We start from the raw sequence: 27,842 nt of genomic DNA, 5'->3' as shown, positions 1-27,842 counted from the left end.
TGGAGTGGAAAGTCAATGGTAAAAACCTATAAATCCTAAACAGTATTTGTCCTATTTTTTTTTTTCATTTCACTCATCAGATAAGTGTCTAGCATCAAGAGGAAGCATTAAATTGTCAGTCTAGTAAGATAAACCTGTGTACCATCCCGATCAACTAGAGATAGCAGATTCCCCAACACTTCTAAACTCCCCTCTTGCTAGCTCAGCATCTTAAGACTGGCACTGAGAACCCCAGGTAATGCATCATCAGTTTTGACAAGCACCTTGTTACAGAAAGGGCACCCACCTCATTAAAAACTGGATACATAACTGCATAAAGTGGCATGGAAACCGTAGATGTGGTCTCTGCTTCATTCTTCATCTCTTCCATTGTCATCCTCATTCAAAGATCTACAGATGCTGAAAAACTATGCTACAAAGGCAAAAAGGACTCTTCATTCATTCACAGTGGTTCTTTTTCTTCCTTGGACAAGAACGTTTGAATGATTTCAAGAACTTATGAGCCTGGTTGGGGGGGGGGGGGGGGGAACAAAAGAAAAAAGGCAAACTTCAAATAGAACCATTAAATTTTATCACACAAATTAAACCATTATAAATAGGCTTTAAGCATTATAATTTCCCTGCATGTGCACCTATGGGGGAAAGTTTATAAAAGATTCCTTTAGTGAAATGCACTATATATTAAAAGACTGTTTCCTGCCATAAAAATTACTCAACATCATCCCTCTTCAGAGAAGCAATCTGCAGTGCTAGGAATTTTCTCATTTGGTAGGTGGCCTCATATACAATAGACTTTGCTTACAGGAACACTCAACAGCAGATAATGTGTTTTTGATGAGAATTATTTCCATAGAAAAACACATAGGGAATTACAAAAGATTTATATAAAACTACAGGCCAGTATCAAATCTTCCCTTATTAGCTAAACTAATTGAGAAAACAGTACAAAAACAGCTAGCTGAACACCTAGATGACAACATACTGTATCCATCACAACATGGATTTTGAAAACACTACAGCACTGAGACATTGCTTCTCTCTAACAGATAACATTCTAAGAGGCTTTGATAGCGGTAAACACTATATTCTAATAATGCTTGACCTATCGGCAGCCTTAGACACAGTTAACCACAAAATCCTACTAAATAGACTAGAAGAAATCGGACTACAAGGCAAAACTGGTTCAGCTCATATCTAAAAAACAGGTTTTTCCAAGTTCAGATCAATAACACATTATCAGAAAAAAATCAACCTCAAAACAGGGGTTCTGCAGGGATCAGCCCTGTCTGCGACCCTTTTTAACATATACATGCTGCCATTATGCCACTTACTGGCAGGACTAGGAATTATACATTACATTTATGCTGACGATATCCAACTAATTCTACCTATAGATGACACAATAGAGAAAACATTAAATCTAGCTAACATGTACCTAAGCATTATAACACAACTGACACAAATGGAACTTGTTATTAATATTGATAAAACAGAATTTCTACACCTAGAATGGAAAAATACTGAAATCAGCCAAAACTCAATATTCCTCAAAGACAACCAGAAAATTGAACTAGCTGGAAAAGTACATAACCTTGGAATAATAATGGACCCTGAAATCAATCTAAAACAGCACATATCACTAAAAGTAAAGAGAGGATATGCAAAACTCATGGTACTCAGAAAACTAAAACCACTACTAACTCAAAATGATTTCCGAACAATTCTACAGGCACTAATTTTCACCAGCACGGATTACTGTAATGCCCTGCTGCTAGGACTACCAAATACTACGTTAAGACCACTTCAAATACTGCAGAAAACAGCAGCTAGAATACTAACCGGAAAAAGGAGGAGGGAACACATAACTGAAACCCTAGCGGAACTACATTGGTTACCGATTGAACACAGAATTAAATACAAAACCATATGTACCATCCATAAACTAATTCATGATGAGAAATCAAACTGGCTAAACACAGCATTACGGGTACACGTCCCACACAGAAATCTTCGATCAGCAAATAAAGCCCTCCTAACCATCCCTTCAGTTAAAACAGCAAGACTAACCCAAGTGAGGGAAAGGGCCTTATTAGCAGGACCCACAATTTGGAACACAATGCCTCCAGAGATCAGATTACAAAGTGATCTCAAAGCATTTAAGAAAAAGTTTAAAAACATGGCTTTTTAAACAGGCATTTTACAAGGAGACGGGAGAATAGAAATTACTCAGGAATAAGCAGATAAGCACCGACACACAGTAATTAGGACGATACAGTAGAGTAGTCTATGAACCCCACATCACAAATAGCATATTGATAACACTAGTATGATAAATTTACCCGTAAAAGTACTTTCAGTACACTCGGTCATGACCCACTTCTCTAAAAATTATTTTGTCTAATGATATATTGTAACCGAACCTTTGACGGCACATGTAGAATGTACTATAGTACACTTTTACCTACATTAAATATGTGCCTACATATAAACCGTTGCGATGGTATAGAAAAGATTTTAAATAAAATAAATAAAACTTTTAGCGTGAAGCTGGAAAAGAAGTGTACCACAGACTCAAAATGAGCATGTGCAGCCTTGGGCCAACAGAGGCTTGACAATTATGACACCAAAACAAAAACCAAGCTTATGCTCTCTACTCGACTATATAGAGAACACATGGACAATGCACAGAAGACACCTCAAGATACTAAACAAGTACTAGCAATACTGCCTGATCCTCTAAATTAAGTAAAAAAAACAAGTCATGATGAGCACCCTCTCACTTGCAAGCACCATGAGCACTGAGGAGATGATCACGTGAAAGCTTCAGGAGGCAAGCCACATCACCCAGATATTTGACACCAGACTCCCAAAGCAAGTTTTATTCTCTCAGCTTAGTCCAAGCATATGCAGTAGAGACAGCAAATCAGGAAACCCCTCAGACTAACATGAAAAAGAGCAACATTGACAAAAACCTGGAGGAGATTGCCCTAAAAGAAGGTGTTACAAAGACTTCCAAACCTTATGACAGCACCAGGAAATGAAAAAGCAGGCGTGCAGAAACTGTGTGCAATGGACCAAATCAACTACGCAGGGCCATCCATTCTACTTCGAAATGTGTGCCCAAAGCTGCAACTGTTTTACAATCTCAAAATGGCATCAGCCACCTTTAGATTAACATACAACAATCATGGAAGGCAATCCAACTGCAAAAGACTGCTGATGAAGCACCTATGAAGCATTTCCATTAAGTATGCAAACTCCTCTAAACTTACTTTTTGTCCTCATGCTTTTCAATTATAATCAAAGCATCACAATGCACCCAGCAGCTATTGCATAATTAGATCATACTAGATGGTAGGATGGAGGAACTACTCAAGTCAGGATATGAAACAGGAAAGCAGTAGTAGCACTCAAGGTGAGCACAGAGCACTGAAAGTTTAACTATTCCAGCAAAACTAGTTTTATTAAGATAGGGGAATACCTTAGGGAAGCATTCACTGGATTGGATAAGCAAGGGAAAGTAGAATATTCATTAAGCAAATGCCACTGTCTCTTCATCAACCTCTATAGATTTCCCCACCTTCACTTGTGTCTTTACAACTCCATTTTTTCCACTTCTTGTCAGTGTATCTTTAAAAAAAACCAAAACCCTCACTTTTTACTATCAGGCCGATACAGTAAGGTGCGGTGGAAAGAGGTGCGTTAGTGCCGGGCACACCCGCATTTGCCGCACGCACAGCCTGGATCACATACCGCTCAATACTGTATTTAAATGGCATGCAAATGCAAGCCACGTCCAACGCGCGTCCATGAAGCACAATCCATTTTACTGACAGGTACCAGGAAGTGGATCCCAACTTTAAGCAAAAGAAACCTAAAATCCAACGCACCGGGAAAGCCACTCTTCAGATCGCGACTAATCCCATCCCCCAGCCCCCGCTCACCTGCCCTGGCCTTGTCCATGGGTGCCGGTCTCCGGGGCAGCCCCAGTCCTCTCTCCTTTCCTCCCGGGGCAGCCGGCGGCGAGAGCAGCCCGGGGCGGATCGCGAGGCGGCTTCCAGCAGCCCTCGCCGGCTACGGTGAATGGGCGCACACCGTGACCTGACGTCCAGCCCGGCGCTCAGGTCACGGCGTGCGTTCATGCACCCTCGCCGGCGGGGGCTGCTGGAAGCCGCCTCGCGATCCGCCCCGGGTTGCTCTCGCCGCCGGCTGCCCCGAGAGGAAAGGAGAGAGGACTGGGGCTGCCCCGGAGACCGGCACCCATGGACGCGGCCAGGGCAGGTGAGCGGGGGCTGGGGGGTGGGATTAGTCGTGATCTGAAGAGTGGCTTTCCCGGCACGTTGGATTTTAGGTTGGGCAGGCAAGAGTTTCCAAGCATAACCTAAACGGGTCCTTCCTTCCTGCTCCGGAGCTGTCAGCGTGCCCGCACGGAAGACCGGCACCATGGACGCAACCAGGGCAGGTGAGCGGGGGCTGGGGGAAAGTTTGCCCGATCCTGGCTCTTGTCCCGGGGGGTGAGGGGGTCGTTTGCCCATGAAATTTTGTCTCTCTGACCTGACGCTCCACACTAACGCAGGGGTAAGGGTAGGTGGTAAGTTAGCAGGTTAAACACGCGGCAAAACTGCAGGTTAAAAAAGCGATAATCGGGGCGCCCGTAACTGTATGGAGGGAATAGCTAATCCAATCTTTACATCTCATATACATGCCATAGGCAGAAAGGGTTTCCCGTTGATTTAAAGAAGCGGTAAGGATGGGTTAAAAGGGATAGTGAATCGCGGGTTGGAGTAACGCGGCCAAATCTTGAGTAGAAAGCGGGTTAGAAGCAGGGTAACCGCGGCCGCACTTTACTGTATCAGCCTGTATATTAGCTATTTTATTCTTCCATTTGTGCATTTGCTTTCCTACTTTCCCAGCTCCTCAGCTTTTCCCAGATATTGTTGCCTGCCTTCCTCTTTCTGCAGTCTTATTTATGAATGCTAATTTCTCATTTTTTAGCCACTCTACAAAAACAGTATTCTTTCCTCTTACCTTTTTTTAAAAAAGGTATTTATTGCCCTTACAATATCTCCGCCTAGTTTTATTGAATGCTTTCTTTTTAGTGTTCAGAGAAAGGGCTTGCAGTACAACTGCAGAAAATGGACTCAAACAGGAATGGAAAGGAGTAGATCTCCAACCCTTTTCAAAAAAGATGGTCTTGCTAGCTCCTTGTGCACAAAGCATATAAAGCGACAGGACTTCGATGAGGGTATTAAAGGGAACAGGGAAGTTCTGGCAGCTCTTCTTTAAAGACTGAAGTGGTTTTTAAAGGAGGAGGGGGAAGGCAGAGGAGATTCCTCACCAAAAAAATGGAAGTAAGGAGTCTGAAGACTACAGGCTGATTAGCCTGAACTCATAAGTAAATTAATAGAATCACTGCTAAAAATAGTAGTTGGTGCAGTTCTGGAATCCAGTGGATTACAGGGTCCAAGGCAGCATAGTTTCACCATAGGTAGATCCTGTTAGAATTATCCAATTTCTTTGGGTGACCAGAGAGTTAGATCAGGAAGTGTGCTAGATGTAGTTTAATTTCAGTAAGGCTTTTGACAGTTCTGCAAAAGTGATATGGCTCCTAAAGTAACTAACCGGGTTAGAAAATGGTCAAATGAGAGACAACATAAAAGGTAGTGGTAAACAGAGTTCACCCCAAGGAAAGGGGATTACCAGCAGTGCACTGCAGGATCAAACCTTGGTCCAATATTGTTAACAATATTGCAGAAGGATTATCAGGAAAGGTTTGTGGACCATACCAAAATCATCAACAAGATAAGACACTCTAGAAGGTTTGAAAAACAAGAGAATGGATCTAGTGAAGCTGGAGGAACAGTCGAGTGTCTGCAAGCTAAGATTTAATGCTAAAAAAGCAGGGTGAAATTCTGTGCACAAAAACAGGAGTAGGATCTGAGGAGTGATCATATCCAATAATCTTAAGGTGTCAAACATAGATAAGGCAATGGCAAAAGCCAGAAAGATGCTTTGATGCATAGGAAGAGGAATTACCTCTGTATAAAAAAAGTCTCTGGTGAGACAATTGAAGTACTGTATACAATTCTGGAGACTGCACCTTCAAAAGGATATAAACCAGAATGAGTCAGTCCAGACCACAGCTACTAAAATGGTCAATGGTCTTCAAAGATATGGGGGACAGACCTGAAGATCTAAACATGCATACTCTGGAGAAAAAAAATGTAAAAAAAGGGAGATATGATAAAGAAATTTAAATACCTCCAAGGAATAAATACACAGGAGGCAGATCTCTTTCAATAGAAAGGAGGCTCTGAAATGACAGATCATGGAATGAAGATGAAAGGGGGTAGATTCAGAAATAATCTAAGGAAATATTTCTTTACAGTAAGGGTGGACATATGGAACAGCCTCCCAGTGAAGGCTGTGGAGATCAGAACAGTATCATTACTTAAGCATAGACAAGCAGAGAGGATCTCTGAGGGAGAAGATGTCGATGGGCCATTGTGTTCTATGTTTCAAAGTTGTCCAAGCCCTTAAGTAATTTTTTTTTTAAAGCAGCTTTTAAAGCAATGGTTATATTAGAGAATAAGTTTGGGTTGTTTTTTTTAAGAGCATTTTACAATGGAGAACATAACACTAAAGAATGTACTAAATAAAATGGCATCACACTGGGGAAAGTATTTGATGTAACAGTCAAAAAGGTTTTAAGTAACAGCAGCTTTAAGAAATCAGACCATCATTCCTAATATATTGCATTCCTCCAATAACATTTGACAAATCAGCTTGAGGAAGATGAGTGATAAAATGTAATAAAAATTAAAGCTACAATTCTGGTTTTCACTTAGGCTGTTTACCCCATTCCAATTCTCATTTCATCTACCTCTCAATACCTACAAAATTCCAGATGCAACTTACCCTTTAGATCTTTAACGCTCCACTCTTAACTAGTGGACTCTCCTTCACATTTAATTCTGCAGAATACTTCTCTTCCATGAGCTGCCTTTCCCTTCACTCTCTCATATGGTTTACATAGGTGCTGGCTGCTCTTGGTCTCATCCATCAATAGACAGGGTTATTTACCCTTTCCAATAGTACTAGGACTAAGGACACTCCATAATACTAATGGGTAGCATGTTTAAAACAAAATCAGAGAAAAGTATTTTTCACTCAGGAGATAGTTTCCAAAAGGTTTTACGTGAATAAATCAGATTTTAAAATATGCTTTTACATGCATAACTCATTTGAAAATTCACTCCTATGCATAGAATTTAACTGTGGAATTGTTGCAGAGGATGTGGTGAAAGCTGTTACGTAGCTGGGTTTAAATGGGTTTGGACACATTCTTGGAGGAAGAGTCCATATCACTATTAGCCAGGTAAACCTGGGGAAGCCACTGCTATTCCTGGATGCATGCAAGGGCTAGACCTATTCTTTGGGATCCTAGCAGGCATTTGGGACCTGGGTTGACCAGTATCAGACAGGACCACCAGGCTTGATGGACCTTTAGTCTCACCCAGTATGACATGTCTTATATTCTTAAGCTACATAGTGAGAGTTTATTCTTACTTTGCAAAGGTAGCTACCAAATAATGTATTAAAAGTTTCCTAACATTATACTTTTCTTGGAACTGGAGAAGTACATGTGCTTTGTTTGTAGTGTACTATATTTCCCAATAAATCAAGCTCTCTTCACTGTTATCAATATAAATCCTGTAATATTAACAGATTTTGATTGTTTAAGTTACACTGGAAATCTACTTCAATTTTTCCTAGCATTTTTAGTTTTGATTCATATTGTATTGCTCATCTGGAAAAATTATATCTTAATTAAAAAAAAACATTAAAAATTTTATATGATTTCTATTATCACCATGAAAATGATCCTTAATAGAAGTGTGCACTACAGAAGTTATGAAATTAAAATTTACTTTCCAAAAAGGACATGATCCACCTTTGTGTTCTCAATGTTAAAAATCAGAACACAAAAGAATCACCAAGGTGAAGATATATAATTTTTAGAAAGATTGGAGCCTAACTGAATACATTGTTTTCTATAAATTATCCATGTTACACCATATGCTAGTAACAACTGGCCCTCATCTTCGGCTCTAAAAAGCAAGTGCCCTTCATAAATGATTCTGCAGAGATGAATTCTGGCAAGGTCACTAGCCATATTACACTGAACTCAAAGTATGTGATCAAAATTGAATTGTTTCAGTGTAAACCAATGTTACCCTTCATATAGCTAGGCACCATCGTTCCATAACTATATACTACTACAATGGGGCAGATGCAATACAGTGCGCTCAGCTGAGCGCACTGTTTAAGCCATGGTTAGACCCGAGTTTTGGACGCGCATCCACAACCCCTTATTCTATAATGGGACTAGTGAATCCAAAACATACATCCAACACCCCCTCTCATGAAACTAACAGTGCTCATCACATGCAAGTGCATGTTCATGAGGCTATTAGCCAGAGCTCCCCCCAAAAAATGTGCGCCCAACATACATTTTTATGCTTAGAAATTAACACCTGCCCTCATTTAACTATTCGATTGTGCACCCAGAAGAGGTGCTGGGCATGCGATAGGAAAGCGGACACTGAGTGCCCGTTTTCCACGTTGATTTATTGCATCGGCCCCAATGTTATTTAACATAAAAGCAGAAGTTTAATGAGGTTTTAAAGGCAAGATGCCAAAATTGGAACCTTATTTAAAAAGATAGCCAACAAAAAGTTCTGAGATACATTACTCCTGAGGGACCAAATAAATTTAAAGGTGCTTTTACTAAAACATCTTTTATGCTGGATCAAGAGAAAGGCATCACAATTTAAGATTGCCATTTTTTCAGGATTCACTACAATATATTGCATGAACATTAAGAAAAAAAGCCTTAAATATTTCTGTATTATAAGCCCAGCTAAAAACATTTCTAGTGGATCTACCTCTTTCCTGGTAGTTTTAAAAATGAGTTTAGTGTTTTTATACAACTCCAAATTAAGAGAAATGGAAAAGTCAGTAATTATTTATTCAAACATACAATGGAAGTGCAAGCTCCGAGCCCTACCCTTGTGGCTAAGCCTTGTTCTGAAAGGACTACTTCTAAGGTTAATAAATACACAAACCTCCAAGATGAACAGAGTTCAGCCATATCCTAACTGAAAATTTAAGCCACCAACACTATTCTGTAGGCCATGAAACAACTTTTGGCCACTAGCTATTAGAGTCAGGACTAAAAACCTAAAACTTGAACAATTATAAATTCCTGTGTAAATTCACTGAACCATCCAATCCCTTTAGTTCTCTGATAAGACAGAATCAAAACAGTAAACCCTAATACCAATTTAAAAAAAATACATAATGAGGCTCAGAACTACTTATTCCTTACTTCTCTACCACACAGTTTAGTGACCTAATCAAAGAAGTCAATTAGTAAGAAACTAGCAGAAGCCTTTGAAAAACAAAAATCAAGCACACAATTTACAGGTGTGGTAGATCCCATCCCTAATTACTCATTGGATTAGCATGTTTTCAGTTATACCATTTATGCCAAGCCCGTGTTCACCGGTAAATTCTTAAAATGAAAGGCTGAAAACATATTTAGCAGCAGCCAGTCCAAGATGTCCCTGCCTCTCCACAGACTACAGATTTGATTTTTGCTGCTCGTTTTAAGGGACACTCACTACTTTCCTTACGACCCAGGGGGTGTGCAACAGCATAACAACACTTCACTGGGTGCATCAGTGAGCACCTTCCTTATCTACCATCACACCAACCACCTCTTCCAATCAAAAGAATTGCACCAGGTAACACTGGGGAGTATATATATAGACAATTAGCGTTTAAAGAAAAGGAAATCTAAACGTGATAAGAGATAAAATTCATCCCATCTACATTCCAGGCAAAAACCTACTATGCAGGACCCATGATTTGAGAGAGAGACAGGTCGTTACCGGGTCAAGACCAGAATGCAAATCACGCAGCCATCTTTCGGCGCAGGCCCCCCCCCCAAAAAAAAACAACGCTCGTCCTCCAAACAAACGCCAGACGAAGAGGTTACCCAGCCTGCATCCGGGAAGCGCCAGGCGAAACCCCCATGGGGGGGGCGGGGGGGGGGGGCCCGGCCTAAGGTAATCGTTCGCGGGCAAAACATTTCCACTCCCAGCCAACCCTGAACTCCTCTCTACCAAAAATACTCTCAGCTCACCCTAAGCTGGAAAAAAATGCAGGGCCCCGAGCCGGGTCCGCATTCACCAAACAACGGAGACGGCACTCGCTTAATCCTTAACAGATGAGCGGCGGCGGCGGCGACCGAACCCTGCGCACAGATGTCTCGCTCTCGGCGGCCGAGAGAGAGAGAGGGAGGGGGAAATAGAAGAGGGAAGCCAGAGGTCAAACAGCAAAAGCGGAACAAAGACGCCAACGACCGCGGCGCGCGCGCGCCCCATAAACACCGGCTCGAGCTGCCCCAGACCCAACCGAAATCAAAGCCCCACCAAACCTACTTCTCTCGTCTTGTGGGCCCAACTTCCCCCCCCCGAGCCTTGAAAACTCTTGTATTGGTTCACTTGCGCCGGAAGTTCGTTATAGGAAGTATCCGCGGTGAAAAAAAAAAAAAAAAAAAGGCGTAGCCCGGAATCAGACCACAAGGTTGTTTTTTTTTTTTTTTACCTTAGCAAAAGAAGGCTGGTCCAGCCGCAGGGGATTATGGGACTTGTGATCCGTTCACGCCCTCTCTCACGTTGCCGCTGGAGGAGCGGAATACTTCAAATCCCACAAAGCTCTGCGCGAGCTGTTCTCGGCAGGGGGGGGATGGGGGTGAGATTGACAGCCGGGCTCGGCCAATCGTAGCGCGCCGCTGTCGGAGGTGGAAGCCAATCGAAGTGCGGAGCGGGCAGCGTAGCGGAGCGCGAGGGATGTTGGCTTACTTTCAGGGAAGAGCTAGGGGAGGGGAACGAAGTGAGAGGCAGTGCTGGGGAAGTGCTGGGCGCGAGCGGTGGTGTCTCGGAGGGCTCCTGCGTGGTAGCGCGCGCCGTCTCTGCATATCCCGTCGTCTGCTGCGCGAGGTAACCGGGCGGCGCGTGGTCTCTGGCACTTGCTTAGTGTCTGCTCTCCAGCAGTAGCGGGAGGTCTGTGCTGTCGCCCTCGCAGGAATCGGGGCGTCGAGGTGGTTTTTTTTTTTGCCTCGGCTCTCGCAGTCCGCTCTTCAGTCCTTTTAGCTTGCATACATGACAGTGCTGCCTGCCTCGGGGTTTTGCTTCGTAAATATTTTGAGACAGGGTGTCTGGTGAAGTTGACAAGTGTCTGCGAAACGCCACCTCAGTTGGCCGTGATGTGATTTTATTTTTAAGAGGGGCTTTTTTTTTTTTTTTTATTAATGTGTGGGGTTTCTTCACAGCGAGTAACTACTTCAACCCACGGTAACTTTCGATTTGGTTTGGAAGCATACGGGAAACATCGTTACGTGCATGTTTAACCCCCCCCCCCCCCCCCAAACATTAGTAGCGTGCTGCCTGTGGTAGAGATTTGGGTCGTATGAATGCGATCTAATTTTTGTTGGTTTTAGACGTGCAACTAACTGTAAAGGCTAACTGCCAGTAGAAGGGAAATGCAGGGACAGACTCGGCAGCGGCAAAGCGTTCAGGATGCACCGTGCTATATTTATACTTGCCGAGTGCGTGGCTTTCTGCAGAAAAGCCCCCAAAACCTAGTGGCAGATGAAACTCCCGGTGCCTTTTGACATCCATTCCTCCCTCCGTTAGCTCATTGTGTTAAACATATTGCATGTGTATATGTTATAGCTGTCAATATATTAGGAATAAATATTTAGTCTTTGGGTTGTTGGATGTATTAAAAAAAACAACCACCACCAAACACCTTTTGGTTGTCTTGTGGAGGGGGGATATTTATATCTGCTTAGTGACTGCGATATCTGTTAAATGCCGGGTGCTCCCTGTAATCTCGGGTCTTCAGTCCAAACCCTACGCGTTAGCGTTGGGCGAGGACTGGGACTTTTCACCCCTAGAGGTTGTGAATGTGGCACCCCCAGGGAGTGGAAGATCTGCCCTGGGTATGAAACCCAGGACCTCTGCAGCGCAGGGTACAGCACAACTGAGCCACCGGACTGGCGCTGAATTCGGAAGTATTGATAGAGATGATATGCAAGGGATTACCAGGATTGAAACTATTTTCTGCCTCATTATTTAAACAATGACTGTTTTATATAGTGACTGAATAATTTGTGGCTGGCCATACATAATATATGCAGTACTAAATTGTTGTAGGAAGTGAGCAATTGTTCATATGCTTGCCTGCTTTGCTAGTCCTGAATTAGGAATAATTTGTGTATTTTACAGTTTGCAATAATTGTAATATGCTTCATGATTAGATGCTATCATTTCATATTTATTTATTTTATTTATTTATTGGTTTTTATATACCGCCGTTTATCAAGATATCACGTTGGTGTACAGAGAACATATTAACATACACCTTGGCGTATACATAAAACACTTTAACTTTCTACATAGAACAAGATAGTAAGAGTTAAAAAACTATATGCCAAAGAATTATATATAGAACAATTATGTAAAAAATAAAATTGATAGGTGAACAACTTAATAATGAGGGGGAGTCAATCAAGGCTTAAATTAAATATGCGTGGCATAGGGTCAATAATAAATATGACAAATTAGGATTACATATAGTTTAAGATTAGTATATCATCTCCCTCCCTCTGTCTCATCGCTGAAGCTCCATCCCAACCTTTGATTCTTTTGTCATTGTTATTCCTTTTATTTTCTCATTGATTGTACATCTCATTTCAACTTTTAGACATTCCTGTATAGTATTGTTTTTACTTATCCACGCTCCCAGCACCATCTTTGCTGCTTTAAACATATCTTTGCCATCTTAGTATCTGTTTTTAACCATTAGCTTGCAGCTTTTCATCCTATGCATAATATTTTGGATTTTCCCCTATGTCGTACAATGACAAAGATCAGCACATACAATAAAGCATCGCCTTAATAAAACTATTAAATTGACTTATAAAACTCCGTCTTGTATTGACTTGATTGCAATGCCAACTTCTGAAGTTGCACTGTAATCTTGAATTACAGCAGGTTTGGACAGACTTTAGGAGAGAAGTTGAGTGAAATGAGTTTTTTGAGTATTCATTTTACAGTCTGGGTATATGGGCTTGATTATGAACTTATGCCATTAATTGTATGTTTTTTTGAAGAATTATTTCTAACACAGGCCACCAAGTTTATAAAATGACTGCTAAACAAGTACATGCTAATTCTTATTTTATTTTTCCTGGGAGTTTATCAGCATTATAACAAAAAAGAAGAAAAATCAGTGGGAAAAATCATTTTTTTTTCTACAGAATTTTTCTCCCTTGTTTGTTCTAATAAACTGATAAAATTCCAGGGAAAATACAATTAAAAACTGAAAACAAAGGTCTCTAAACTTGCTACTAAAGTAATAAATAGGTCCTTCAGTAGCTATAAATCAGTGTTACTGCCCAAGCATTACATTTGTCTCCATTTTTTTAAATGCTATTTTGTGAAAATGTGTTCCTTGGCATTTAATGGACAGCATCCCAGTTGTAAGCACCCATACAGTTGTCCTCATGGATCATTAGTAGCAACCTTAAGCTCTAGATGTAGCAATCGGACACTACTGCAATATGTACATCACATTGGAAGGGCTCAAAGCTATACAATGCTCAGCTTAGGGCGGGTGCAGGAAAGATATCTACACTTCATTTACCGGTTTAGGAAGCATCCTGCAGAATGCTTGCAGAGACAATGCATCCCAAATGTAGCATAACCAGCAGATAGGGTAATGGTGTGCAAAACAGTGAATAACTGAAAACAAAGGTCCCTAAGCATTTGAAAGTAAACTTTGTCTTTATTTTCTCTGAATTTGTGATGCTGCTTTCATTCAACATTTTTTCCAGGCTGTTTACAATTATTTACTGCATATATTTAATTTTGTTTGCCCTTTTTCTTCTCTTTTTTTTAATGGGTAGGGTTTTTTTTATCTGTCTATTGTAAGATGTTACTCCTAGAATGATATCTATGGAATTTCCAAATTGAAGTATTTTATTGGCTCTTGTAATACTTATTGCATATAATCATTTGAAATCTGTTGGGCACTCTTGTTTTTTAGATAGGCCTAAGTCTGCAAGAATTTTAGGGGGTTTCTGGTTAGCTTTAAACTGGAGTATTTCTCTCTTGAGGTAGTGCTGTGATGCTCAAATAAAACTCAGACACATAGGCAAATTGGCCCTGTTTATCTATAATTTGTGTATTCTCTAGTACTGACATTAAAGAAATAAGATTGTGGGTGAGAGAGAAGTGTCACTTGATTTGCACCTTGTACTCATGCACAGTAATTCAGTTTTGGGTCCACACTAAAATTAAGGATGTTACTTGACTGCTGATAATATTTTTCAGGTCATCGGGTATGTTTGGGCTTTTGTCTCCAGCTGTGTTTTGATCACTTACGTTCAGTTGAAGGGTTTTGTTGGCCAGTTGGAAAACCTCAGAACCTCTCACTGGAAATCTGGCTGACTGAAGGAGAGGGAGGGGATGATTTAAATGGATCTGACCACTAATGGGCATGGTATATTGAGAGAGATGTGTAAAATTGTGGGGGCTCTATGTATTTAAATCTGTCGGAAGTTACATAGTACAGAGAATTTGGACAAGCCCTGCTTTCTATGTGCTATGTATTGCATTTTCTCAGATTCTGAGAGCAGGTTGTTTTGGGTTGCATGTATAATAGTGAGGTGGTGGTTTGTTTGATTTATTGTTGCTAATCTTTCAAAACAATTTGATTAGAGTTGTGGAATTGATATTGTATAATGCTCTTATACAGGCTATATACCTTTTGCCTGCAAACAATTTGTAAATGAGATTTGTAACTGCTGCTATTCATTTATATTTGCAGACATGGTGTGTGTTTCAATGTTCTTATATCCATTTTTAAGTCACAAAGAGAATCAAGTAGCCTTTAAGATCAAGAATCATTAAATATATTAATATATTCCAACACATCTTAAGAACATAAGAATTGCCATACTGTGTCAGACCGAGGGTCCATTGAGACCAGTACCCTGTTTTCAACAGTGGCCAGTCCCGATCACAAGTACCTGGCAAGATCCCAAACAGTAAATAGATCCAGTACTTACTAACTTCAGTGTCCCCTAGTCAAAGAGTAAATAACTGATTACATTTACCCATTCTAATCCACTCATGATTTTATAGATCTCTTATCATTTTCACCCCTCCTCCTTAGCCATTTTCTCCTCCAAGCTGATTAGCCCTAACTTCTTCAGCCTTTCCTCATAGGGGGAACCGCTCCATCCCCTTTCATTTTGATCTCCCTTCTGTGCACCTTTGTCTGAGAACTGCACACAATACTCCAGGTGCAGTTTCACATTGGAGTGTATAGCGGTATTATGATTTGGTCCACACTTCAGCTAGAGGGGTGACTTCAATAATAGTGGCTAGGTGTCTGTTATGGTTGAGAAATTGGTCAGCTGATACAACCTCAGTCTCACTGTACGAAGTTGCCCTTTAAAGGCTCACTCTTATTTGGGAGTAAGCTGGAGAAAATGGTCAATAAGTGGGGAGTCCCCGGTTCCTCAATTTACCAGAGGATAAGAAACAGGCGCCACGATCCTTCAGCACAAGAGGTCATACTAGGGGGTTCAGACGTTTTCACCCCTCCAGAGGCGTGGCTTTTCAGAGGATTCTACCTTTCGGATAGATCTCATTCCTTTTGTCCCAGGCAGCCCAGATGGGGTACAGATTCAGGTGATGGAGCACCCCGAGCCTACCAATGAAGGTCTGCTGACCCACCTCCGGAATCATGAGATAGAGAGAGGCAACCTCCTTTTTTTGTTAGAGGTGGTTTGAGATCATGACAGACCAGTGGGTGCTGGAGGTGATATGGATTGGCTATGCACTGGAGTTTCACAGTGTTCTTTGAGACATGTGTTCATGGTGTCTCCCTGTAACTCCTCAGAAGAGTCAGACAGTGGAGGTTATGTTGTCAAGATTCCTCAGCCTGCGGGCTATGGTTCCAGTGCCCACATCTCAAGAAAATATGGGCCAATATTCCATTTTATTTCATGGTGCTGAAGAAGGAGGGCTCTTTTTTTCATCCCATCCTGGATCTCAAAGGAGTCAACTGTCATTTGCATGTGACTCATTTTCACATGGAAACATTATGCTTATTGATTATGGCAGTACAATTGGGAGTTCTTGATGTCTCTGGATTTGTCCGAGGAGTACCTGCATATTCCCATCCAACTAGAGCATCAACAATGTCTGCGTTTTGTGGTTTGGGGACGTCATTATCAGTTTCAAGCGCTACCTTTTGGTTTGGTCACCATGCCCAGAACTTTTTCCAAGGTTATGGCGGTGGAATTTAGAAAAGATGAAATTCTGGTACACCCATCCTTGGATGACTGACTGATTCGGGCCAAGAGTCTGGAAGTGAGCCTCCGAGTCTCGCGCAAGGTGATCTCCTAGTTGTAGGAGCTAGGTTGGTTCTTAAAACCTGACCAAGAGCAATCTTCAGTCATCACAGTCGCTAGAGTGTATCTGTGTTCAGTTTGACATGAAGCAGGGCAGGGTGTTCCTGCTGGAGGGCCTTATTCAGAAGCTGATGGTGCAGGTGTGTCTATTGACTAACTCAGTACACCCGATGGTGTGGTCCTAACCTCAGTTGCTTGGATTGATGGCAACCCTCAAGGTGATACTGTGAGCGAGGGTACATGTGCATCCTCTTTAGCGCACTTTGCTGTCTCATTGGAGCTCATAGTCTCAAGATTTATTTGATTCGGCTCCACCTGCTGATAGAGGTCTGCTCTCAACTACAGTGATGGTTAAAAGCGGATCATCTGAGAGAGGAAACTTCTGTAAGATCATTGGACTGGCTAGTACTCATGACAGATACAAACTTCCAAGGTTGGGGCACTCACTGTTGGGAGCTGACAATGTAAGCCTCTGGAGTGCAGGAAAGCCTCTGGAACATCAATTGGCTGGAAGCCCAGGCAGTACAATTGGAAAACTTGCAGTTTGGCAACAGATTGCAAGGTCGATTGGTCTGTATAATGTCAGACAATGCAACAACAGTGGCTTACATCAATGGGCAGGGAGGAACTTAGAGCCAGTAAGGGTCGCAGGAAATAGCCCAGCTTATTGAATGGGCAGAAGTGCATCTTCAGGAGATCTCGGCCTCGCATGTGCAGGTAAAGATAATGTAAGAGCAGACTTTCTCAGCAGACAGTCTGGATCCAGTAGAATGGGAATTTTCAAATGAGGTGTTTCAGCTAATAATGGATCGCTGGGGCCTTTCGTTTATGGACCTGTTGGTGTCTTTTCTCTCAATGCAAAGCTTCCCCAATTCTTAAGTGGCAGGAGGGATCAGAAGTCACTGGGGATCGATGCTCTCATGCAGGAATGGCTGGAGGGCAAGCTGCTGTATGCTTTCCCCCCGGTGGCCCATGATAGGCAGAATGATTTGGAAGGTTGAATGTCATAGGGGAATGGTGCTTCTGGTGGCACCAGATTGGCCCAGGAAACCATGGAATGCATATCTACGAAGCCTTCTGGTGGACTCTCCCCTCCAGTTTTCAGTGCACAGGAATTTGCTATGGCAGGGGCCTGTTCTTCACGAAGATCCAAATCGATTTTGTCTTATGGTATGGCCCTTGAGAGGGCTCAGTTGCTGAAGCATGGATATTCTACTGTGGTGATTGCCACTTTGCTACGTGTGAGAAAGTGCTCCACTTCCTTAGCCTATGTGCAGGTTTAGTGAGTTTGAGGCTTGGTGTGAAAATTGAGGGGATCTTCCTCATTTGGTTAAGATTCCGCTTATTTTGGAATATTTGCAGGATGGATTGAGTAAGGGTTAACCCTTTAATTCTTTAAAGGTACAGGTGGCAGCTCTTGCCTGTTTCCGAGATCAGGTGAATGGTAGGCCCTTGTCAGCTCATGCAGATGTGGCCCGTTTTTTTCTTGAAAGGAGTGAAGCATCTTTGTCCTCCCTTGCGGTTACCGCTGCCCTTGTGGAGTCTTCATCTAGTTTTGGATTTTTTAGCGGGCCCTACTTTTTGACCGATGCATAACTTTTCCTTGAAGTTACTAATCTCTAATTTCCTTGTGGAAATTTGAACTGTGTGTCAAGTATCCAAATTACAAGCCTTGTCTTGCTGGAAGCCATTTCTACAAGTGACTCCAGGGACGATACAGCTGCGTACTGTTCTTTCCTTTTTGCCAGAAGTGGTCTCAGATTTTCACTTGAATCAATCTATTTCTCTGTTGTCTCTGGATGCGGAGTAATATCGCCTGTTAGGGCCCTTGGATGTCAAAAGGCATATCTTGAGGTATTTAGAGGTTTCTGAACCTCTCAGAAAATGAACCGGCTGTTTATTTTCCATGGTGGGAGTTAACAGGGTGAGTCGACATCATGGGCTACAGTAGCCCACTGGATTAAGGAGATAGTCATGGCCGTGTATGTGGATGGTGAGCAACCGTTGCCTAGTAAGGTTAAAGCTCATTCCTCGAGGGCTCAGGCAGTGTCATGGGTGGAGGTTAGATTATCTCTTGTCGACATTTATTGAACTGCAACGTGGTCCTCTTTACACACCTTTTCCAGGTATTATTGCCTGGATGTGCAGGCCCGGGACGACGCAGCCTTTGCGCGTGTGGTTTTGACTGGACCATGGGCAGCCTTATGCCCTGTTCAGGAGTAGCTTTGGTACATCCCACTGGTTTTGGATTCACCTGTCTGTACACTAAGAAAGAAGTTATTACTTATTTGATCATTTCCTTTTCCTTCGTACAGACAGGTGACTCCAACTTCCCACCCTTGGCTGTCGAATGGTTGTGCTATGGTCCTCCCGCATGGCTGTGTTCCAAGGTGTACTGGTAAGTGTCAATCCAGTCCCTAGATTAGTGTCATTACACACTTTCTCTGTGCGCAGCGTTTTCCTGTTGGCTGAGTGCTGGAATGGTTATCTGTTAATAATCAAGTTTTGCTAGTTTGTCCACAGTTGGTTTTTGGAGAGAATACTGGCGGGATGATGTCACTGCAGGGATGTATATACTGTGATGTCAGCTTTTCTCTGTCTCTATCTGCTGGTAGAGGTGCATAACCCATTGGTTTTGGGTTCACCTGTCTGTACTAAGGAAAAGGAAATTATCAAGTAAGTAGTAATTTCTCCTCTATGCTAGTGGTGTGGTAGTATACAACCAATGTCAACTTTTGAATCCTATGCATGTGCATGACGTCCTGAGTAGGAAAAGAAGCCTTAAAGATGGCTGAAAAACTAAGAGACTTTTTGACTTTAGACTTAGATTTTCTTTGATTTCTGACTTTGTAGCATAAGAGACTTTTTTAATGAAGCTTCCTGCCAAGCTTAGAGACTGGACATTCAGACCACCCTTGCTCCATTAACTTTGGAGTACTTGCACAAGCCTTTGCAAGCCAGGCTTAGTCCCTACAATCGCTGTGCTTTTGAGGATCACTGGCGCTCAGTTCTAGGTAGAGGCAGTGGAGATGAAGCAGGAGGAGTGCCTTCTAAGGGCTAGGGCAGGCTTTGAGGGTGGAGGGGGAAGGAATGCAGGAAATGTTTTTCCCTAGGTGCACAGTTGTCGTACACCTGTTCTTAAATCCAGGCCTGTGAATGACCTCAGCCAGTTGGTGGAAGCTCCTTTTGCAACAATGATTATTGAGCCTAGTGGTCTGAAGGTTGTGGGTTCTTTTTTTGTTTGTTTTGTTTTACTTTTGGAATATTTCTATAATTGCTTGCCATGATAAGTGTAGAGCATGTTGTGTAGGTCAGTGAAACAAACTCCTACTTCAATGCATTTTGATTTCTATTTTTTTTAGAAGGTAGAAAGTAAAAAAATATACACATGAAGACATTTTAAGAGGCACCTTACACAGTGAGACAGAGCATTGTAGTTTTAAATATGATGTGCACAAACAGCTATTTAATTCAGTATTATGACAGCTATGTTTTGCAGACAATCATCCTCTGTGTCATAGTGGTAATGTGCAAATTTCTGTTTTGCATATAGAGCTAAGAATATCTGAAAAGGTGTCTTCAAATCACAATCCATATTATGCAAGGATTGTAATTTTATTTATTTTTGTTGTTGTTGCAAAGCAAGCTGAATTTAGCCATGATATATGGGTGATGTCATCTGGCAGCACCAAATGGTGCTCAAACGAATAGAGCTTTGAACTCTACTGAGCATGTACAGGAGTTCCCATGAGAGCCTCCTCAGTCTTTTCTTGTCCAAGCTAATGCATGGATGTGTACTCTCTCTCCTCAGAATTTTTCTTCTATACTTCTTTAATATTTTTTTCTTTTGTTGTCTCGCTGTCTCAGCAGCATACTTTTCAATGCTACTAAAAAAAAAGACTGAGGTCCTCAAAGGTAGGAGCTAGATACTTCTGGAACAACTTCCTTCTCTTCTTGCCTTCTCCAGGAGAAAGAAGGTGGTGACTGTCAGTGGCTTCACCAACTGCATTTGTGGTAAGGTTATGTCCTTAACCAATGGACACAAACTTACTGCTGCTTGGGCCCAATCGTGATCAAGCAAATTGCCACGCCTGCGGTTGGATGCCCCCGTGGTCTCGATGCTCCATGGCGGGGAAAAAATAGAGGGGTTTCACCAGTCAATAAGAAGCTGCAGCAAATCTTCATACCAGTGTCCAGGTTCCTCTACCTTACTGGGTAGGGAGTTGAGCCATAGCTCCTCCAGGACCCTCCCCATTGGTGCAGATGGAAGGTGTGGTGTTGGTTGAAAATTGCTACAATATGTCTGTCAAAATGGTACTATTTGATGGAACCTCCACATGCACCAAAGAAGCATAAATATCAAGATGCATCGGCACAATCTGCATGGAACATTGGCGCTGATGGCATAGAGGTCGGGCTCAACGCACAGTACATCAATGCAGGCAGCATTCTTAACACGATGCAGTGGTGCCTCAGCAGTGTCAACTGATGCTTTTTACCCCAATGCAGGAAGGGTCCAGAGCTCCTGCATTGTTCCTCATCTTACTCTGAGTCCTCCTCTTATCGCAGCTCCAAACATGTGGTGACTTGTGACATGACACAGTCAAAACCCAGGAAGCATTCAATCACTGTTCCAATCATATTGCTGGTGCATTCTTCTAAGGACTCTTCCATATAGTTTTATAAAGTGTCATCTTTTGCCTCCAGGCATTCTCTGCCTACAAGGATCTTTGAACCTCAAATTCTGCAGGCTGCCTTGCCCATTCAACTTTATATTGGGTGGCCCAGGTCTTTGGTATTCGATGATTCCTTTCATCTGTTACCTCCTGATAATGAGTGCGCTTTCACTATCATAAGTGCTAGTGCAAGACTTGCCTCTGGAGACACCAGATCCTGTCTATTCTGTTATTCCACTTTACACCAATAGGCCTCCAGTCGTGGAGCAGGAACCAGTCCTGGTATCAGAGGAGGATATTCCTTCTCCCACACCAGCTTGGAGGGCTCAGTACTCTTATCAAAGAAGTGATGGATATAGTGAGAAGCTTCATGTCACTCTCAGAAGACTCTGAGATCTTTTCAACTACTGCTTTTTTCTTTTCCCCTGTTGCTGTCCTAAACTGCGGTTTCCGTATTGCCACCAATTTGTGTATCCTAACTTCTGCTCTGCAGTTCGTGTCTTGTTCGGAAATTGTGCATCAACCTTTCTCCCTCACTGAGACATCCAGAGAAGCTACTTCTATCACCTGTCATTTTAACAATCTTGGCCTAGTGTTCCATCTCTAGTGAATTCACAGAAGGGTTCCACGGGGATTCCCTCTGATCTGCTTCCGAATCCCCCAGCTAACATTTCTTCTCTGGAAGATTTCTCGTTCCCAAGTTTATTGAAAAATAGGTCAAAATGCTCAATATTAATATATGCAAGGATAAAAATGCTCGTTCTGAGGGTATGAAGCTACTGAAAACTTTTGGATATCCTATCAGAACTAGTTGTTCTTACGATGTATGCTGCTTTGGATACTGTACAGATGAAAATGTGAGGAATGCCTATTTCTGGAACTACAGTAGCCAGAAAGCTAGACCTTTTTAAAGGATGCACAAGTCCCCCATTATGTAATTGATCAGCTTCCACACCAGTCGCCGGTAGTGGAATCAGAGTTTAAGAAAGTGAAGAAAATGAGACTTCATTCTATTTGTCCTCCAAGGAAGGACCACAGAATACTTGATGATGATTTTGGGAAGAAGTTGTTTCAGGGCTTCATATTAACTGCCTGAATAACTTGTTAGTTTTACATGGTCAGTATATTTGACTGCATACAAAAGCTGAAGCCATTCATATGCTCTGACCCCAGCGCGACCTCCCCCCCCCCCCCCCCCCCCCCTAACCTTAGCTAGTTATGGAAGAAGTTATCCGTCACCTGTTATGTTCTTTTTGAGTCCTTCAATTCTGTTGCAAGAACATCAGCAGACTCCATCTGAGCCAAACGCGTGGCTAGACTTTAGGCCAGCAACATCCGGGAGGATGTTCATGAGAAACTCTGACCTCCTTTGCTTAATAGATAACCTTTTGGGGACATGAAATCTGCTGACCGCAGGGTGCTGCACTGTGGTTATCATTCTATACCTCAATCCTGAGTGCAGCATGGTTTCTCATGTCTTGATCATCTGATGCATCCTGCAACTCTAAGGGCCTCCTCAGCTCAGCAGATTTTATAGGCCCAGCATACAGGATTTCCTGTGGGCGCACCTTTACATTACTGCTTTCCTATCAAGGAAGCTCAGTCCTCAGAGCTCAGTCCTCGGAGCCGATGCCTGAGCAACAGGTTTGGTTCCAGTGCGTTGCTGTTTGATGCTTTCTCCTAAAAACCCAGCCTGATCCTTGACTCTGCCTTGTGTGCTGCCTGCCCCAACTTGTTGCTTGCGCCTTGATTTGCGTATGAACTCCGCCTGCCCTGACCTTGGCCTGTTTCTTGATGTTGCATGAACTATGCCTTTCTGACTACACCTCTGCCTCCTGATTCTGTTTTGGTGCCTTGGTCCTGACTGTCAGATTCTGTGTCCACCTCCAGTATAAGAGAAACAGTTTTGTAGATTAAAGATCAGAATGTGGCAGTTCACTCTCTATGCACAGCACCAGAACCTCTGGCCACATCCAGATGGTCCTTCTTATACAAGAAACTATCGGAAAGAACAGTAAAAACATCTCCACTATTATCACCTCCCACCCTTACTGGCACAAAGATAACAGCATCAAACAACTTGCAGTCGAAGATATCCCAACAAACTCTGCCCAAATCTGCACCCAGTTTTTGGTCTTGACTGTCATGGGGAACCTTGACCCAGAGTGGAAGAAAAAAAAAATTAGAGTTTATGTGTGTCTGAGATAATAAGCATGCCAGAGGGAGTTAATTCTAGATCTCTTACCCACCCACCCCTAACTCATCCTTTTGATTTGTAGACAAGAGACACTCATTAAAAATCAATCAGGGCCTTATCTAAATCATACTGTAATTGCACTAGCCTTTCTGAGAGTTTAATCATCCCCTTGTATGTCACTACCAGATTAATTAGTGAATACACTTGTAAATTTAAAGGAATCTAATTGTTCATATTCCAACTCCCATAGCATCCTAAACTTAACTAGGAGCTCAACAAAATTAAGATAAAGGCAGCAGGAGGGGGGTTTTCTAGTCTTTTGCATAGAGTGTTACATGATATTTTTTTTGTACCCACCGGTGAGAGAGATGTGTACATCCGATGCAAAGAGCTCCTGGCTCTCAGAGAACAAGTCTGATCTGTGGAGATTAGAGTGGCAGACCTGGAGGAGTTTAAACAGACAGAGATAAATTGATGAGACCTTCAGGGACATAGTAGCAGAGACCCAGCTCCAGTGCTGCCTTGGATCAGAAAGGTCTCCTGGTTGGAGAGAATCACCCTGGGATAACAGGAAGTGATCTTGTAGCAAGGAGCTGGTCCCTAGGTGCTACATTGTCCTCTCACACTGAGATTATTAGAAATGTAGATAGCTAGGTGCCTGGTAGATGTGAGGGCCATGTGGAAACTTGCCTGCCTAGTGCGAAGGTGACGGACCTCACACATCACATAGATAGGATTTTAAAGAATGCTGCAGAGGAGCTGGCTGTTGTGATACATGTGGGCACCAATGACATAGGAAAATGTGGGAGGTAGGTTCTGGAAGCCAAATTTAGGGTTTTAGGTAAAAAGCTGAAATCCAGAATCTCCAGGGTTGCATTCTCTGAAATGCTCCCTGTTCCACATGCAGGTTTCCAGAGGCAGGCAGAACTCTGAAGTCTCAATGCATGGATGAGACTATGATGCAGGGAAGAGGGATTCAGTTTTGTAAGGAAGTAGACAACCTTTTGGGGAAGGAGGGAGTCTTTCTCCCCCCCCCCCCCCCCCCCGAAAGGAATGGCTCCACCTTACCAGAGTGGAACCAGGCTGCTGGAACTAACTTAAAAAAAAATTGCTCTTCTCCCGCCCCACCCCACCCCCCTCTTTTTTTTTTTTTTTTTTTTTTATAAACTAGAACAAGAGCCAACAATCACTCAGCACTACATGGTTTGGAGGAAGTTATCTTCAAAGGATACTAATGAAACAGGAACGTTAGGGCAACCCAACAGAGAAGTTCCAATAAAAGCAAAAGTAGTCCATGTGCCTATAAGTAAAGAATCACCTGAGCTAAAGCATTCCAAATTCGCCCTATCAACTGAAAAACAGGTTGTTATTGCAAACCAAAAACACATTTTTAAATGTCTGTATGCCAGAAGCCTAAGAAATTAGGATGGGAGAGTTAGTGTATAGCAGTGAATGATAATAGATATAATTGGCATCTCAGAGACCTGCTGGAAGTGCTATATCAGGGTATAAATTATATTACAATGATAGGATCAACTTGGTGGAGGTATGGCTCTATATGTCCAGGAGGGCAGAGTCTAGCAGGATAAAGATCTTACAAGAGACTAAATACACAGTAGAATCTATATGGCTAGAAATCTCATGTGTTGGATAAGAGTATAATGATAGGAGTATACTACTGTCCACCTGGCCAGAATGATGAGATGGACAATGAAATGCTAAGAGAAATCTGGGAAACTAACCAATTTGGCAGTGCAGTAATAATGGGAGATTTCAATTACTCTAATATTGACTGGGTAAATGTAACATAAGGACATGCTAGAGACAAAGTTCCTGGATTGAATAAATGACTGCTTCATGGAACAGTTGGTTCAGGAACCGATGAGAGAGGGAGCTATTTTAGATCTAATTCTTCATGGCTTGCAGGATTTGGTGAGAGAGGTGTAATGGTGGTAGGGCCACTTGGCAATAGTGATCATAACATGGCGAAATTTGAACGAATGACTGGAAGGGGGCAATATATAAATGTACAGCTCTAACACTAAATTTTCAAAAGGAAAACTTTGATAAAATGAAAACAGGAAAAAACCTAAAAGGTGCAGCTGCAAAGGTTAAAAGTGTACCATTAGAACCACAAGCCAGATGTGCTCCATGCTTTAAGAAAGGTGGAAGGAAGGCAAAATGATTATTGTCATGGTTAAAAGGTGGGGTGAAAGAGGCCATTTTAACCATTAAAAAAAATCTTTCAAAAATTGGAAGAAGGATCCATCTGAAGAAAATAGGAAATAGCATAAGCTTTGTCAAGTTAAGTGTAAAACAGTGGTAAGATAAGCTAAGAGAGAATTTGAAATGAAGTTGGCCTTAGAGGCAAAAACTCATAATAAAAACTTTAAAAAAATATATATCCAAAGCAGGAAACTTGCAACGGAGTCAGAGTGTCCAATGGGATAAAGGGGCTCAAAGGGAAGATAAGGCCATTGCAGAAAGAATAAATGAACTGAACTATTTGCTTCTATGTTTACTAATAAGGATCTTGGGGAGATACCAGTTCCGGAGATGGTTTTCAAGGGTGATGAGTCAGATGATTTGAACCAAATCACTGTGAATCTGGAAGATGTAGTAGGCCAGATTGACAAACCAAAGATTAGCAAATCACCTGGACTAAATGGTATGCACCCCAGAGTTCTGAAGGAATACAAAAAGGAAATTTCAGATCTGTTAGTTAAAACTTGTTACCTATCATTAAAATCATCCATTGTACCTGAAGACTGGAGGGTGGCCAATGTAACCCCAATATTTAAAAAGGGCTCCAGGGGTGATCTGGGATACTATAGACTGGTGAGCCTGGCTTCAGTGCTGGGAAAAATAGTGGAAACTGTTCTAAAGATCAAAATCAGAGCATATAGAAAGACATGATTTAATGGAACACAGTCAGCATGGATTTACCCAAGGGAAGTCTTGCCTCACAATTCTGCTTCATTTTTTTTTGAAGGGGTTAAACATGTGGATAAAGATGAACCAATAGATGTAGTGTATTTTTTGATTTTCAGAAGGCATTTGACAAAGTCCCTCATGAAAGGCTTCTAAGAAAACTAAAAAGTCATGGGATAGGAGAAGATGTCCTTTCATGGATTACAAACAAGATAAGACAAGATGCAGAGTAGGATTAAATGGTCAATTTTCTCAGTTGATAACGGTAAACAGTGGAGTGCCTCAGGAATCTGTACTTGCACCGGTGATTTTCAATATACTTATAAATGATCTGGAAATGAATACAATGAACGAGGTAATCAAATTTGTAGAAACAAAATTGGGTAGTTAAATCACAAGCGAATTGTGATAAATTGCAAGAGGGCCTTGTGAGACTGTAAGATTGGACTTCTAAATGGCAGATGAAATTTAATGTGGACAAGTGCAAGGTGATGCACATAGGGAAAAATAACCCTTGCTGTAGTTACACAATTTTAGGTTCCATATTAGGAGCTACCACCCAGGAAAAAGATCTAGGCATCATAGTGGATAATACGTTGAAATCGTCAGCTCAGTGTGCTGCGGCAGTCAAAAAAGCAAACAATGTTAGGAATTATTAGGAAGGGAATGGTGAATAAAATGTAATATGTCTTAATCCCTCTGTATCGCTCCATGGTGAGACCGCACCTTGAATACTGTGTACAATTCTGGTTGCCACATCACAAAAAAGATATAGTTGCACTGGAGAAGATACAGAGAAGGGCAACCAAAATGATCAAAGGGGATGGAATGGTTCCCCTATCTGGAAAGGCTAAAGAGGTTAGGCCTGTTCAGCTTGGAGAAGGAGACTGCTGGGGCCAGGGGGGGCACGATATAATAGATGTGTTTAAAATCATGAGAGGTCTAGAATGGGTAAATGTGAATTGGTTATTTACTTTTTCGTATAATAGAAGAACTAGGGGGCATTCCATAAAGTTAGCATGTGGCACATTTAAAACTAATCTGAGAGAATTGTTTTTCACTCAGCGCACAATTAAGCTCTGGAATTTGTTGCCAGAGGATGTGGTTAGTGCAGTTAGTATAGCTGTGTTTAAAAAAGGATTGGATAAGTTCTTGGAGGAGAAGTCCATTAACTTCTTTTTAATAAAGTCAGTTTAGGGAATAACCACTGCTATTACTGGCATAGGTAGCATAGGATCTACTTAGTATTTGTACTTGCCCGGTACTTGTAGCCTGGATTGGCCACTGTTAGAAACAGGATGCTGGGCTTGATGGACCCTTGGTCTGACCCAGTATAGCAACTTCTTATGTCCTTATTTAAAGAGTTCTTGAAATTTAGGAAGGCACTCACATCTCACTTGTTTGTACAAGCCTTCCCTTAACTGAGTACTACTTGATTTAAATTTATTTGGTTGTGGGGTTTTGTTTTTTTTAAAGATTC

The 27,842-nt window shown here is 42.0% G+C and overlaps 2 protein-coding genes across 8 annotated transcripts in view; one reads left to right on the top strand and one right to left on the bottom strand.

The window, feature by feature from the left end:
• The window catches only part of PDCD10 (programmed cell death 10), a 30,601-nt gene extending 19,984 nt beyond the window's left edge, over positions 1-10,617 (bottom strand). Inside the window, exons 1-3 of one of the 4 annotated variants that reach the window (XM_029615010.1) lie at positions 10,509-10,586; positions 6,919-7,122; positions 287-504 (exon numbers count right to left, since the gene is read on the bottom strand). In XM_029615010.1, coding sequence (XP_029470870.1) covers positions 287-382 — 96 coding nt within the window. In that variant the 5' untranslated portion in view covers positions 383-504; positions 6,919-7,122; positions 10,509-10,586. Of the gene's footprint in view, positions 1-286; positions 505-6,918; positions 7,123-9,128; positions 9,148-10,210; positions 10,394-10,508 lie in introns of those variants that run through there. The other 3 variants (XM_029615009.1, XM_029615011.1, XM_029615012.1) reach the window with 3 other exon arrangements.
• SERPINI1 (serpin family I member 1) overlaps positions 9,640-27,842 on the top strand; it is a 118,746-nt gene continuing 100,543 nt past the window's right edge. For 2 of the 4 annotated variants that reach the window (XM_029615008.1, XM_029615005.1), the window contains exon 1: positions 10,920-11,069. The gene's annotated coding sequence lies outside the window, so the exon portion shown is untranslated. Of the gene's footprint in view, positions 9,810-10,919; positions 11,070-27,842 lie in introns of those variants that run through there. The other 2 variants (XM_029615007.1, XM_029615006.1) reach the window with 2 other exon arrangements.

The sequence above is a fragment of the Rhinatrema bivittatum genome, chromosome 9 (genome assembly GCF_901001135.1).
Source record: "Rhinatrema bivittatum chromosome 9, aRhiBiv1.1, whole genome shotgun sequence".
Classification (NCBI taxonomy): domain Eukaryota; kingdom Metazoa; phylum Chordata; class Amphibia; order Gymnophiona; family Rhinatrematidae; genus Rhinatrema; species Rhinatrema bivittatum.
The sequence above is the reverse complement of the archived record's forward strand: the minus strand, read 5'-3'. Positions and strand labels throughout refer to the sequence as shown.